The sequence below is a fragment of the Limulus polyphemus genome, unplaced genomic scaffold (genome assembly GCF_000517525.1).
Source record: "Limulus polyphemus unplaced genomic scaffold, Limulus_polyphemus-2.1.2 Scaffold3709, whole genome shotgun sequence".
Lineage (NCBI taxonomy): Eukaryota > Metazoa > Arthropoda > Merostomata > Xiphosura > Limulidae > Limulus > Limulus polyphemus.
In genome coordinates, this window is record NW_013669319.1 from 49,808 (window position 1) to 67,050 (window position 17,243).

General features: G+C 33.4%; 1 protein-coding gene across 3 annotated transcripts in view; it reads right to left on the reverse strand.

The window, feature by feature from the left end:
- LOC106469889 (protein Gawky-like) overlaps positions 1–17,243 on the reverse strand; it is an 84,977-nt gene that overhangs the window by 28,993 nt on the left and 38,741 nt on the right. For all 3 annotated transcript variants that reach the window (XM_022398464.1, XM_022398465.1, XM_022398463.1), the window contains exons 8-11: positions 15,568–15,642; positions 14,138–14,195; positions 4,365–4,603; positions 596–763 (exon numbers count right to left, since the gene is read on the reverse strand). In XM_022398464.1, coding sequence (XP_022254172.1) covers positions 596–763; positions 4,365–4,603; positions 14,138–14,195; positions 15,568–15,642 — 540 coding nt within the window. The remainder of the gene's footprint in view (positions 1–595; positions 764–4,364; positions 4,604–14,137; positions 14,196–15,567; positions 15,643–17,243) is intronic.

Consider the following 17,243-nt stretch of genomic DNA (forward strand, 5'->3'; position numbering starts at 1 on the left):
TGGAAAGAGGTGGGGGGGGTGCCACTGTGTTTGATTTATTACATGAGCAATATCTTAACAAATAGAAAAGATAATACATTTTTATTATATATTCTAGCTTGAGTTTCTAATTTGTATGGAACTATAGACTTAGTATTTCGACTTCACAAACATCTAATACGAACCAGTGCTGCATTCAACATACCACGTGACACACAAAAATCAATGTCTATCTGTATTTTTAAAATTTATTTTTACATTAAGAAATTGAGTAATATACAGTACTAAAATCTGAATTATAATATACAGTTTGATACCAAATTTACTGACATAAATTCATGAAATAGTAGTTCAAAATTTTTGAATGCGAGTCAACAAACAAGATGATATGGCATTTCACCCATAACCCATCTCGATAGGGTTAAATTAAATTGTTTTAATATTATTACTTTTCTGCCATTTTTAACATTAATTCAACAAAAAACCTATTTCTAGACAAAACAGAGTTCTACATCCACAATATTGAATATGACCAATCAAAAAATAAAAAAAAATCACTGCAATTAGATTTTTATAATAGAAACTGATCAATACAGTAGTATTCTGTGCTACCTACAGGACCATATACTGGTGGTAGTTGCTGCTGCTGCTGCTGTTGTTGTAATATTTTCTGAACCAAGGCAGGATTCAAACCACTAAAACTGTTGCCCATATTGAGACTAGATGATTGGCTACCTATTGCTGGATTAAGCAGGCTAGGAGTATTGCTACTAAACCCTTGGTTCTGAAATGAAGAGAAACATCTTGGCTGAAAAATCATTCTGTATTTACAGTCAAATTTCAGAAAACAAATATTGTTTAATCAGTAAGGTACTGCCACTTTGAAACATATGTCTGAAAATGATGTATAAAAATTCCCAAAAAAGAAACTACACTAACACAGTGACAGCAGATAAAGTTCACATTTATAATCAATAAATGAAGCAGTACATATGTGAAAAGCCTTTTCTGATACTCATTTAATTATGAAAATACTAGATTTATCAAATATGTAAGCCTAGCCTCCCCTTCCACAAAATTTAAGCTCTTCAACCAAAACCAACAACAGTTAAAACAGTTTATGCTAACATCAATTTATTAGTATCTTTTACCATCTTTTTAAGCGAAGGATGTATGTGTGTGATACCTATGATGTATTTTAAAATACATATTTCATTAGTTAATAAAGATTAAAGTTTGAACATTTTCAGAAGAAAAATAAAATATATTTATCACTTAAATAGGATGCATTATTAATTTAATACTGAAACCAAATTTTTAAAATCCCTTTAAATAATAAAAGAAGTTTTACTGCTACAGATTAATTGACTTTTTTATTTCATGAAAAATATTACTAAGCAAAAACCCTGGCATTTTAATGTGTTCTAAGCTTTCATTTCTTAATATACTGCTTTGTTCATATTTGGCTTAACATTGGGTGTAAGAATTCCCTGTAGACCAGTACTGAAACTACAATGTGGTAGTTTTACAACTTAGTGTACTTGAAACATGATCTTCAACTTTAAACATAAACAACATTCATTGAATACCATGTTAGTGGTATACAAGTTCACGTGCCCAAGGTGCAACTAAAAAGATATTTGGATCAACAACTACAAGGCTCTGTAATTTTAAAACGTACAACACCAATAATATTACCAAACACTCTCTAAATGACTGTGATGTTGTGCCTACTTCCAATTTCTTCAATGTCATTCTCCGTTCTCAGGAAGAATTTTAATTTAAAATGCCATAATCTCTTGCCATTAAGTTAAGAAAACCAGCTCTTAACCAGAAGATGAGCACTCTTCCATTTTTTTTGTGAAAATGTAAAGAAAGAACAGAACAATCTTAATTAATAATTACAAGGTGACAAAACAAAAGTCACACTGATTTATGAGCAAAATTGCAAATTGTTCAGTTTTGCCAGGCAAAAGTCCACCAATATTTGCTATAAAACTTAACCCTGAGTGCTCAGAAAGCAGGGATTGCAAAACTGTTTCAGCATTTAGGTTTATCAGATTTCCCAGTCATCATTAACAGTCAAAAATAACTATCAATTTCCCAAGGATTTTATCTGAGAACCTCATCTGTCCCAGTTGTAAATCTTGTATCATGCAGTCTGCTTCATAGAAATTCTGCAACAACTCAAGATAATTAAAGCATTTATTGCAAGACAAACATCTTGCTACCAAATATCACTCAATAGCTCAGTTTTTGTTCTAATATAGTGCACATAATCAAGCTTGTTAAGATTCAGATACTATAACATCTCATAAGCTTAAAACTCTACAACAGAAACACACATTCTGCTTTTTGTTCTTCCTATATTAAGATAGAGTAGGCTGCAGATCATGATGTATTTATAGAACAAATTAATTATTTCAATATTGTAACAAACAGTGTATCTAAGTTACTTCTGTATAACAGGTATGAAGGCTAATAATTATGTTAAATTACATACTTAATACCTCTCAATGTCATGTTATTCAGATTTGTTATAGGGTATGAAAAGGGCAATGATGATCTAAGATTTCAGAATTACAAGAACTACAAAGTACTTATAATCTACAAAAATAAAAAATGATGCAGCAAAGTGTGTGCTGATTATTGAACATAAACTACTTAACTGAAACCAATGAACTATAATGCAGTTTACTTATCTGTAGTTTACGCAGTATGTTTTTATGGCTCATTAAAACTTTCAACAAAGATCTGACTGAATGAATGGTATTACACATGCTGTTATTTTACAAAAATGAGCTGTTAAGAGTTAAATATAATTATAAAGAAACTGTTTTATAATTTGTAACTTTTCTTTATATGAATAACATTCTTAACTTTCAAACATGCACACTTTTTTTTACCCTGTAATGGTTTATTATTGATCGGTCATACCTTAAAATATGAATATTATCACGAAGACATTAATCTATATGTATTTAGCTTAATTTTAATGTACATTTTTGTTACAAACAATTACCCAAATCAATTGATTAACACTTGAATATGGAAATATGATTAATTAAAGCTCTATGTCGTTTTTGCTGAAAAATTTAACATGTCAGGAATGACAGCCTATAAAAATCCATTTGTCCATCAAGCAAGAGATATTTGGACAGTATTATTCAATTTTATTAATTTAGCTTTCTGAATTTTATGAAAAATATCCATCTACTAATCCTGATTAGCACCTTTATAACAGTAAGTTTACTTGACAAAAACAATATTTCACAGTAACTGGTAATCCAAATTTTGGAAAATGGAGAAGGATTACCTCTCAACCATGTTTAAAACATATCTCTTAATAAACATTCCTCCATATGAAGTCAAAATCTACAATTATAAACTGTAAAACTTGTTGAACTTACCATTTTAGTGCTGTTTGATATTTTTTTTTTTTTACAAATTTACCCACTGTTTATATACATTGGAAATTATTATAAAAACTTGATATGGAAAAAATATGCAATAAATATACTATTTTATACATTTAGTCAGTTTTCAACTTGTTTTATATTCATTAATATTTTACCAATTGAAGAAGTCACCACTTTTGGCTATAACTCATGCAAACATGAAGCAAAAGTGAGAAAGATTTATCAGTGACCAATGACCTCACTTTTCAAAATGGCATCACTGTTACTTTTTTTACACATTGTATCATGATTTCTGCCAACAAGTTGTTTGTAAAAATAATTTTTATTTAAAATATATAACTTGTTTTCAATAAATAATAAGTTCTTTTATTCCTGAGCATTGTTTGCATAAGACAACAAAATATTCAACAAAAAGGGATCTGTGTCATTAAAATAGTTTGTATTCATTTACCATGCTTGGTAAACCTAACTAAACTTACCTAATGCCCTGACATAGAAGAATAACCCTTTAGCTTTGAAACACATACAATGTAACAGAAACATTATCAGGCACAAAATACTATCAAAAAATTCCCAGATTTGTTATTTCCTCCTAAATATTGTGGACTTTGTATTAATCCTTTGTCAGCTCTTGGTATTTGATGTGATGAAATATCACAAATTACTGTTAAAATCATTTTGTTTACTCTCTGTTGATGTACACAGATTAGGACCTGGTTCATCCAATTACTTATATCTGTTAACTCTAGCTGTTTTCAAAACTGAGTTTCATTAGTAACTGTTCAGACCACATGTGTGACATGATACAAAGCTGCAGTTGTTAGATGTAAAATTTCCACAACATATATTAATAATAATAATAATAATAATAATAATAAAGCAGTTGAATTACACTCTGATTTATTAATATATTGTACAGAAACAGATAATCTGTCATTAAAAGGATATAATTACAATTTATCATACCTTGAGAGGAGGTTTGAAAATTTGGCTTCCACCATCAAATCCACACATCATCTGTGATCCCTGGAAACTAGCTGAGCCTTGATAGTTTAGTGGACCAAAAGAAGGTTCCATTGAATGATCATTTATGCCAAATTCATCTGAGACACCACCATGTTTCATCTTGACCCATCCTATACCATTTACATTGTCCTTATCTGAGATACCATGCATGTCTCGACTTGACATTGACTGTAAATCACCTGTTCAGATATACAGTAAATGCTTCAAATACAAAGACAATTTTAAAGTGATGAATTATTAAAAAATTCAAATGCTTTACAAATAAATCCATGAAATTTACTATAAATTCACAAAAATTATTATTATAAGCACATAAACTTTAAGAGAAAAAGCCACGCTTGAATATATAAACCTCATGAGAGCAGCATTCCCTGCATATATACATATATATATATATATATATAAACAAAAACTACCTATTTTATAGAATTACTAACATATATTTCAAAATAATATGTTTCTCAGGAATATTTCATAAAAGATACCCTATACTGCTCCTTTATCCAGGAAAAAAATTATAAAATCTTGAAACTTCCAATTACACTTATTTATAAAACCCACCTTTAAATATCAACAACTATTATTATAAATAGACAACTTTTGTGAAGGATGACATTATCAATTAAAAGACAACAATTTATATTTGTATATATATGTATATATATAAATATAAATTTACTACTCGAACAGTCAAGCAAGGGTTAACATCAAATGGATGGACTGTGTTAAAAACAGAACCTATGATGAAACACTTAACAAAACAGGCCCAAACAACACAAAAACTGCATTAGAGACACTGCATAAACTAAAAGTACCACCAGGGCACAGGCTATAATGTGAAATATAAAATGTGCCATAGGTTTTGGAGGTTACTCTGAAAGTAGGATCCACATTGCAGGTGGGATACACTGTTTTTCCAGTCTCATATATTAAATAAAATAAATAAAAATTAAGTAACAAAAATAAGTTACGAGAGTAAAATGTGGGTAATCAAGTCCACATCTATATTACCCTTCAGTGCCTCAGACAGTAGTGGGAAGGTGACTACTCTCCAAAGAAATATAAAAATGAAAAACTGGGTGTAAGTAAAACAAAGTTAACTCCTGACTTTGGCATTCCAGCTCTCATTATTTATTTTAATTCAATATTTTTTTGGAGAGCAGTCAATCTTCCCACAACTGTCTGCAGACAGTGTTTTGTTTGTTTTTGAATTTTGAGCAAAGCTACGTGAGGGCTATCTGCACTAGCTATCCCTAATTTAGCAGTGTAAGACTAGAGGGAAGGCAGCTAGTCATCACCACTCACCACCAACTCTTTGGCTACTCTTTTGCCAACAAATAATGGGATTGACTGCAACATCATAATGCCCCTACAGCTGAAAGAGTGAGCATCTTTGGTGGGATGGTGATTCGAACCCGCGACCAGCAGATTGTGAGTCAAGCTCCCTAACCACCTGGCCATGCCACGCCCTACAAGCAGTGAAGGGTGATATAGATGTGGGACATTGTCAGTGTGAGCACCCACATCCTGTTCTCCTAACTTATTTTATCTTTCTTACTTAATTTTTGTGTATTTTCTTTAACATGTATTTTATGTTACCCACCATCATGCTCAAAGTTGAACAAAAAATGCAGCCTGACTAACTAATGAATAAATATTTACTGTAAAATTCTTATCAATGCTATAAGTGTAGCTACCAGTTTTGTTGCTAATTTCGATTTCATTCCTTTAAATCACACGCTCAATCCTTTTTTGGCCGCACCTCTTTTTCACATTTAAGGTGTTCTTGACTAGATTAAATAATGCACCAAAGAACATAGAATAATAACATGCTAAAAGCAGACAATGTTCGTTAACTATCACAATTTTTCTGGCTTTCAAGCTACTGGACAAGAGCCGTTAAAAATTTAGCTAATCTCTTCAATGTGTTTCCCATAGGAATAAAGTCTGAACTGGAAATGAAACAGACAACTTTCTGTACAAAAAAACAATGTAGTATAATTTGTCATTTGATAGATTAAAGCCTTGGCTTTCTATTGGTCATAAATAATATAGTATTAAACATCAGACAGAACTATTGGCAATTTTTGAAAGAAAGGATGTGACAGGTGAGCATGGCAAGAGAGATCTGATTGAAAGATCTGATAAGATTGAAAGCTGTAAAAGATATTCTTTGCCTGAGCAACAACATTATAATGAGTAATTTACATTAAATTTCATACTTATTGGAAGGGTGGTAAATAAAGTAGAGAAGAGGGCATAGCTAGAGAATTAATGTTACAATTCTTATACTAGGGGAAATTCAAGATTTTTTTTCTTAATATTACTTTATAACTTACATAACTTAAAACTTATATAACATTAACATTTGGATTATTAGCTATTTTTATGCCAAATTTATTCGTATACCGTGAAAAGAAAGTAGTTTAATTAAACTTTTAATGTAACTTACTAAAACTTTGTGAAATGCACAGAAAAATATGCCCATAGCAAAAGAGTTAAAAGATTGTGTTAATTGATTTCAAATTTTGTAAGCTAGTTTATATATATATATTTTTTTAATATGAATGATTTTACTACAGCTTGAGTTTCAAACGTAAATAGCTTTTATCAAAAGTGTTTGTTACATCTAACCTGTTTTTATTAATTTGAAAGAAGTAAAAAAAAAGTTTTAAAATTAGATGGCAATTATCCAGTATGTTATCAAGAGAAAAGGTACCTGTGCAAAAACATCTATAAACAAAAGTTAGGATATTATTAATTTTGTTTGAGTTAATTGATATGTTAGAAATATGTTTGATAAAACAGACTTTCACAATTTACTGGAACAGAGATATATGAATAATATACATAAATAAAAAGCTATCTTTCTCCAAATGTATATTTTTCCTGGCCTAAAAATGTGACTTTTGAAATTACCAAAACAATTTGATGTAAATGACGGTCAACAGTGCAAAAGAAATTTATGTAATAACCATGTCAATTTACATAAAATGTGATTTAAAAAATGCATGTAAGTATTTTTTTTTATAATACATATTTCCAATTATGACAAATATTGTCAAAACTAGCATTTGTTTTTTACAAACTGGTAAAACAATTTATGAACAGATTGAATTTGATTCATGTTTTTGAGCCTCAAAAGTGTTTTAAGCAATTTTTGTAAACTTATTACACTGTGATAGGTGTAGTGTAGTTAAGCCTTTTCTCAAGGAGCCATTTTTATGTGCTAGATTTGGTTGGTTGGTTGGAATTTGTTGGTGCAAATCAACTAGGCTATCTGTGCCAAACAACTGATAAAAAACAGTGAGAGTAAAATTGTTGTAAAATGTAAAAATAAATTGAGTTAAAACTAAAATACTTCCAAAATTCAGATAACAAATTTAAATACAATTAAAAAGGCCAATTGCTTTTAAAAAATTAACAATACAATCAAGTTGGACAGTGTCACCACCACCAATGACACCGTCCAATGTAAGAGACTTGTGGAAAAGATATGGTCATAATGACGGTACGATAGTAAAATATGGGCTATTGTGACTAGAGTGTCACAAATGCTACACATTGGTGGGTCAATACCAGATAAAAGAAAACCTGTGACTGATGTGTAGCCTTTGCCAGGACAACTTCCTCCTTCTGATCCTTATGGAAGCAAGACAGCCAAAGAGCAACAGAAGGTTTGATCTGGAAAAGCTTGTTATGAAGTTGCTCACCTCAAGTCAACTGCTAACTGGCACGAAGACGTGCCTTGAATATAGGCCCGTAGTCCATGTATGGGACAGGCACAGCCATGACAGCACCAGAACAGATGGACTTAGCAGTGGTGTTAGTGAGCTTGTTCCCACAAATATCGACATGCCCAGGTATCCATAAAAACTGGATGGAAACAGAAGATAGAGAAAAATGGGCCAGTCGTTGTTGAATATCAACAAGAACAGGGTGAGAACTAACGTTAAGCAATTCCAGAGCCAATAGATAGCTAAGCTGTACTGCATAGCTTCTACATGATCCAGGGCAAGAGAAATGGCATATAACTCGGCAGTGAACACAGACACTGTAGAGGGGATCCTGCAAGCAATTACTGAGCTACAGCAAATCATGGCCGAGTCTACAGAGCCACCATCCATGAAAATTGGAATAGAAGGATGGTTCGAAAGATGTTCAGCAAAGAGAAGAAAGTACTTCCAATCTGGAGTATCTGCCTTCCTCGGATTACTCAAGGAAAGGCACAGTTGGAGATAGTAATAAGCCATGGTGGAATCGGCTGATAATTGGGGACAGCAAAGTCATCCAATGCCAGATGCAATTCACTTAGTTGTGCTTGGATATGAAGGCCGAAGGGAGGAATTTTGGATTATCTGTTCTGAAAGTGCATGGCCCACTGAGGAAGAAAGATAATCTCAGGTGGGATGCTGTGGTAAGGATCAAAGCTTGGTATCATATTGTAGAGAAAGTTGCAACTGACAGAGGTGAAGAGGAGGTTTGTGGAACTCAGTGTAAAAACTCTGAACTGGAGAAGTGCAAAAAGCCCCCGAGCAGAGCCAAAGCCCCAGATGGTGAATGGGGTCCAGCATCTTCAAGATTGAGATCCTGGTAGAGACCATAGACCAAAGGACCATAATTCATGGAGGATGTTCAGTGCCCTCATACACTTGACACATAGCTTCTTGATGTGTGGAATGAAAGTACATTTACAGTCAAAGATAAGCCCAAGAATTCTGCCTCAGGGACCACGGGAAGAAGAACATTACCAAGACAGAGCCCACAATTGGGGTGTAGAAAAGAAGGGAAAGAGTTGAACCCACATGGACTTCGAATTTCCTGTCCAATAAAAAGTTCTGAATAAAAATGGGTAAATGGCAACACAACTTATATGAATGGAGGTCCCGCAAAATGCCGTATCTCCATGTAGTGTCATAAGCTTTCTCAAGGTCAAAGGAAAGATGTTTCATTTTGATGAAGGCTTCCCTGATTGACATTTCAAGTCAAAGCAGATGGTCCATGGTGGAGCACTGTCGACAGAACTCACACTAGGTGGGCGAGAGGAGGTTGTTTGATTCGAGCATTAACCATTTTCTCCAAAAATTTACAAAGACGGCTAGTCAAAGCAATTGGACAATAATTAGAAGGAATCTTAGGATTCTTTCCAGGTTTAGAGAAAAAGAAGACAATAGTCTAGTGCCAAGCATCAGGAAAAACATGCCAGATCCAGTTAAAAACAACCAGAAGAATGGCAAGAGAAGCAGGAGAGAGATGGCGCAGCATCTCATAGCGAACTTCATCAGGTCCAACCGATGAAGAGCAAGTTTGAGTTCCACCAGTTTAAAGGGGTGATTATAGTCGTAGAGACAATTGGCCTTAAAAGAAAGAGATGATCGTTCTGCCCTAGATTTGATGGCCAAGAAGATGGGGGAAGAAATAGAAGTGATGGATGCACGAGAAAAGCACTCACTGAGAGTATCAGCAATGCTCTGTACATCAGCAACTTCCTGGCCATTGAAGAGCAAGATGGAAAGGCGATGGGAGGCATACCACCCATTGACCCTCCGAATCTTGTCTCATACAACTTTGGAACTGGTGGTAAAAGAGATGCTAGTTGTAAACTTAATCCAAGGTTCCTTTTGGTTTTTACGTCTGACATGCCGAGCATGGGCACAGGCACGTTGGAAAGCAATGTGGTTTGAAAGAGTGGCATACCTGCAAAAGGTATCCCAGGCCCATTTTTGAGCCTTCCATGCCTCCTGGCAGACAGGACTCCACCATGAATGAGAATACTAAGGAAAATGGGTTGAGGAATTAGAAATAGAGTGAGCAGCTGCCTGGACAATACAGCCAGTCACTGCTACCATGCAGTCATCTTTTGATGGCAGACAGACAATGGCAGGATCAAGTTCTGAGAGATCAGTGAAAGGGGCCAACTTCCCCCATGGCACACATGTCGGGTGGCATCAACCACGTGACAATCTCCCTCAAAATGATAAGCAAATGATCACTGCTTTGATGGTCACTGTCAACCCTCCAAGAAAAGCAGGAAAAAAGTGAAGAGGAGCAGATTAATAGATCAATGGCAGTAAAAGACTGACAAGGTGCATGAAAATAAGTATAAGAACCAGTATTGAAGAGAGAAAGGTTGTGATCTGAGAGCATATGCTCTACTAAATGACCCCTCCCATCAATATCAGCACCACCCCAGAGGGAATTGTGTTCATTAAAGTCTCCCAGGAGTATAAAGGGAGATGGCATCTGTTCAACAAGAGCATCAAGGTCGGATTGATCATAAGTCTCTCCAGGAGACAGGTAGAGAGAACAAACAGGGATGGTACGACCCATAGAAACACGGAAGGCTATGGCCTCCAAAGGTGTATCAAGTGACACAGACAAGGTGGGCATGTGCTGGTTGATCAGCAGTGCCATCCCTTCATGCACTCATCCATCACACAACCTGTCATAAAGAAAAATGTGAAAAGGTGACTGTATCAGCAGGTTTCAGGAATGTTTCCTGTAAGGAAAGACACAAGGGATGATAGAAATTAATCAAGGCCTTGATGTCATCGAGATCAGAACGAAAACCTTGACAGTTTCACTGTATCAAAGTGGCCATTTTTACGAAGGTGGAAGAGAACTCTTTTGTTTACGACCACACTGTTTTTCTTTACTAGAAGGAGGTCTGTCGACCTCCATGGATACTGCTCGTGGTCGAGTGGGCAGATCTCTGTCATTGGACTTAGATTCTAGTGACTGAGGGTGTGAATGAATGATTGTTCTGCATCTTGGAGCTGAAGAAGATGGACCCAAGCAGACACCGGAGGCCAGGGCCATAGGATGTGGACCCGGGCCATCATTGGAAGGAATGGTAGTGACAAAGACAGGAGTAGATGTGGACTTGTTAACTCGATCATCCATTGAGGTCAAAAGACTCTTCAAATGATGTGATAAAGTCTCTGACAGAGGCATGGAAATGTCCGTCTGCACTCCCACCATAGCAGTGGAGCATAGTGCAGCGACATATGTCCAAGATGGAGTAGGGGACAATAACTTCTGAGCCTTGGGGTAACAAATGTTGTTGACAGTCTTTAAATGCTGTACCTCTTTCTCCTCCACCCACTTTGGGCAAGATCTATAGTAAGAAGGGTAGGAACCCAAAGTGAGGGTCCAGTTTGCACTCATAGGAGTCATGGTCCTTGCCACCACAATGAGCACATGTCACAGAACCATGACAAGATGCCCTCAAATGACCAAATAGCTGACACTAGAAACATCTGAGAGTTGAGAATATATGGCCATAATAACTTGCCTTGACAGTGGTAGGTGGACGTGGCAATGTAAAAGTCAAAATAAGAACACTGATAGGCATCATAATTCCGTCTTTACGAGTGGAGATACGTTGCACTGCAGAAACTCCTTGGCTGGAGAAACCAGCGAGAATTTCTGACTCGGGGATGTTCTTCAAATCTCTCTCAACAATAACTCCTGGTGAGGAATTCAAAGTTGCATGGAGAGTAACCTCAATGGGTATATCCCCAATGGCCTGTGATTTCAAGAGAAGATCACTGTGTTTTGGTGTAGATGTTTCCACCAAAATGTCCCCAGAATGTAGTTTCTTTACTGGCTTTGGAAAGCCAGCAAGCCCCTCTTATCCCTTCTCAATGAAAAAGGGAGAAATTTGCCATAAAGATTTTTGTGACAAAAAATGCATAATGAGAAAACGAGGTACAGAAACAAGATGAGTTGAAGATTGAAGGTCAGAGTCTTCAAAGCATGGTTGTTTACCAATAAGCTGAGTTTTTACTATTTTATTTTATTAGGATTTGGAGGGATCCATAATATAAGGAGAAAGATTCAGTACCCACTAACCCCACCCACCATTGGGTCCTACAAGGGGACACACTACAATGTCAAACAAGGACACTGCAGCAATGACAGGGTTTTGTGAGCACTATACCTAAACACCAGCATCAGACACAATGTCCACAAAACCTGTTGAGAATGCCCAACACTGGTACTCAGTTGACCCTAGCCCAACAGGACCAGCCAACTGATCCTAGGTGAGCCACTCCAAGGCCACCCATCTATAGGAATTCAAGGCCAAAGTGGTGTGTTGCAGTGCTCCTAACACCACTCAACCACCAGGATCCTCTCCTCCCCTTCACACTGAAAATACAGAACCTTCCCTAGGAGGTCTCCTCACCATGTACAGGAATCCACCTCAAGGGGACATGGTAGACACAGCTTTACAATAAACACAAAAGACACTCCAAGAACTTCTGATAAGAATAAAAAGCTTGAATGTGAATTGGTTGCTAAAATATCATTTACACAATAATTAAACAGTTCAAGATTGTGCATATTTTGTTTAAGTAGATTGCCTAGTAGAGATATCTATATTGGGATTTTGGAAATTTGTACTTGAATACACTTAAGTAAAGATATATTCAGTTTCTAAGTTATGAACAGGTTGCACTCATGAATTATGAAAATTGCAACAAATTGTACTATACTGATTTGGTGGTTGCAATGTACAGGGAATTTATTAATATCAAAAAATGTGGTCCTATAAAGGTTTGGCTACAACTTAAATATTATATTTATATTAGATATATATATATTAAATATATAACTGTAAAAGACAGAGAATACATCAAACTCGTATAACCAATTTTAGTTCGATATCACATGTTGTTGAAAAATTCTGTCTGATACCTCCCCTTAAATACCTACAAAATGAAATTATAGCTGAAATGTTGAAATTTCAACTTCTTTTTATGATTATTTTGGATAGTATTTAAAAAAAAAAAGTGCTAGCCCTAAGTTTTGTTTTTTTTGCAAGTTTTATTGATATGGTGGAAACTGTTAAATTTCTCATCTGCACAGACACACCTTGTCAGTGTACGAAACAAAGCCTAAGATATGTAAATTGCTTTTACAATTTTATCACTTATTTCTAGCTCAAATAGTGGAAAAACTTTAAAATTCAACTTTCTTCCCATTTTTTTAGAACTTCCAAGTTTCTAAAGCTAGTAAAATATAAATATATAATTTGAAATCTGTGATTATTTTCTTTCTTACAATTTATTTGCCATAGACTTCCCTTCCTTTCTGGTGTAGCTTATAAATTTTTAAACTTGTACATAGTTCATCCCAAGGCTATGCAGTTCTCAGTGTTCTTACCTCCAAATAATGCAAGTTACTAATGGTATTGTATTGTTTAACTGTCAAAGGGAATATAACAAATACACTTAATGGATACATTTCTGTGTTTGTGTTTATTTTATTGAAATACTTGTTTTATTAGATCATTTTCTGTAAATAAGAATTCTCAATATTGTATTTTGAAATTAAGCATGCATGGCAGCTTCATAAAAAAGGTAGAGACAACAGTTTTATATTTCCAAAACTAGCATTATAAAATAAAAAAAGTGAAGAAACTTTCCTAGTACAAGAAATAAGATACTATTAAAAGCTAATTTCTCCAATTATTTATCTATATGTCATTTACACCAGTATAAGGCCTAATTATGCTTTATTTTATGTTTTTAAACAACAGAAATGGCAGTCTTGGTGAGCTACACTAATCACTAGTAACATAAGTGTAATTCTGTGTTTGTTTATTCCACCAGCTACATTAATAATATGCAACACCAATACTTTTATTATATTTAAAAAATAATTAATGTTAACAAAATTCTATTGCAAAAACCAACAAATATACCTACTTAAAGCATCTTCCAAGTTCATGTTGTTGTGCTTTAAGGCATGTTCCACATCATTTTTCTGGGGGGAGAAAGACAGTGGAAAATCTTATCAGACATGTTTTGATACAAATAGGCTATGGTGTTTAATATCAATACAAAATGCAAAGTGAAGAAATTTTCCTAATACAAGAAATATGATACTTATAATAATTGCATTACCACTTTTAACAGTAGGTCTCACTGCTCTTCCCATTTCATTATATCAATATATATACACACACACACATAATACATTAAAAGTTCACTTCAACAAAAGTGACAATGAATAAATGTGCAACTATAATTGTTTCTCTTCCTGTAATTGGTTTCGTAGCTTCAGTATTAAACTTTATTGCTCTTGAATTGTAAAATCTACATACTAAATACTTACAATCTATTTTAAAAGCAAACAAAGTTACATAATGCTTTTCAAAAAATACTTAAGAAACACAAATATACATCCCTTAAAATCAATAACAAACTATAAAAGATTAAAACCTTTAAAAACTTAATACTAAATGCTTCAAAATTTATACAAAAAAACATTTCATAAACCTTTCCTTACTTTAAAAAATGTGATATTACAATACATACCAAATGATTTTAAGTTTTCAATTTTTGTGCCTTTAAAAAAAACTTTGGCATCTAGCAAATTTCTTTGAATGACTAAAAAAACAACAACAAAAAAATATATATATTTTTCAAAAAATAATCTTCTCTTTACAGTTCAACATGCAAAAACATTAAAAAAATATTCAAGAGTACTGACACAACTAAAATAAGAAGAAAAAATAGTTTGCTAACAGGATGGGGCAATTATCCAAATTTCGGACAAATTATTGATAGTATATTATTCAGTCTTAGACCTGTCAGTTCTCCAACATATATATTTCCAAATATTGTACATTTGAAAACATATTTTATCTTATCAGTATTTTATCTTATTCAATTCATAAATGGCTATTCTGTATTTTAACATCAATGTGAATATCTGCTGAAGTACTTTCAACTACATTTTATGGTACATTTTATTCTTAATTATTTCTGGACACACACACACACAAACATTTCAAAAAATCACAAATTTTAAATCAAGGCATTATTTACGTACTTTGATGTTCTAACTTCATCATTGGTATTATTTATTCATTGACAAAAACTTTAATATTTTGAATTAAATTCATTACAATTTGCTAATTTATTTCAAAAGTGAATAAATTAATGTGGATTGAAATGAAAAGAGAAGGTGGAAGACTTTCAAATTGTCGTCTTCTACACTTGTGTCTCTATAGCAGGCAGTTGCCATCCATTCTACAAAGTTTCATCATGCATACTCTGCCTAAACAGTCTATCAATGAATCATCATTACTTGTTTCATTCTCTAGATCAAAGCAACATCAAATTGAAATTACCTTAAATCCCATCTCTGTGAGCAAACAGAATGGTTTACTTGCCCAAATTATATCTTTGGTTAATGGCTTAGTACTCTGGAAAAAACAAAACAAAACACAAATATTAACAAAATTAAAAAATTAAATTCAATATGGATAATCCAAAAAGTTACTATCCCATTTCTTACTATGTTTAAAAACTTACAAAAGTGAACAAGGATTCACAATATTTTCAATCAAAGTTATAAATATTATTCAAAAAATAAACACTTGAAACAGATAAAGTTGGATTCAGTGTAAAAAACATTAATATTGTTCTTCTGAGCAACTATAACACTTATGTACATGATTTCTTATTGATAGAATATATTACCCAATTTCTAGACAGACGACATTTGTTGCAGGAAACATTAACATACTATTTGCAACTTATAAGCCTAGTTTACATTTTATAGGGTGATAATACACAATTAATTAATCTATTAGTGATCAGCACAATACACATTTGTACAATGTTGTACACTGAAATTAGCAATTGTTCAATGAAAAAGAAAAGTGCTTGGTACTGCATAACAGAAAGTTCCAAATGAAATACTTCTGATATAATGAATTGAAATAAGACTAATAAAATTATATATATATTTAGATTAATGCAATGGTTTCCAAGATGTAGGACAAATCAACATCTGAAGGAAGCAGTATCATTGAAAGTGGGAGCACAGGATAACTTAGAACAGCCTTGAAATAAACAATTTGTCAAGGGTGATTACAATTCTCAGGTGGCCAATAATGAGAGTAAGAAAATACATAGATTATTGACTTATTAAATATTTTCTCTTGTTTGCATTGGTAGAAGATAAACATAAGAGAGCTTAGAATAACTTAAGAGAAACCTTAAATTTTGGTAAGAATTCTTTCCATATAAATATTTTTCTGTTGTGAGCCTTGTTAGAAACTGAGTGAAAAATTCACTCATATTGGGAGGTGGGGGAAGGAGAGGTGAGGAATGTTATAAATAAGGGAGGTTCAGGAGAAAAAAAGGTTAAAGACTGATGGGTTAATGTTACAGTCAGTAGTCTATTTTCATAATGTTCATAATGACTATGATTTTTGCATCATGCTGACATCAGTGTAGTAAATTTAATCTTATAAGAATGAAGATTTTAAGAGTAACATTTTCAAAAAACTACTGTTACTGGTATTAAAAAAAGTTAATTATCAATTGTAACACTTGTTTCTGAAGTAGCATATAAAATGTTAAACATTCTTTAGAAGATGCCAAACTATTAGGTTCTCAAGAAATTAATGTTGCTTTTTTAGATGAAAAACCCAAACAACTTATATATATCAAAACAAAACATTTATTAAATGAAATAGTTTCTATTCTTATCGATGATGCTTTTCCATCTTACAATCAGGTTGTTAATGCCCTAATTAAAGAAATCACTTGGTTTTGAAGCAAAAAACATGTTGTTTTCCTCTTTAACATCTTCCACATTTGCATACGTTTTCCCTTTAAAATGGTGTTGCAGCAAATGAAAAAACATAATCTTGTGTTGCGTCAAGTGTGCCACATGTGGATGTGCATTGTCATGGAGAAGAACACCTTCCCGATTGACGAGTGAAGAACGTTTCTGAAGAAAGACTTGATTTAAACGTTCCAGTTGCTGACTATAGATCTCTGCATTGACAGTTTG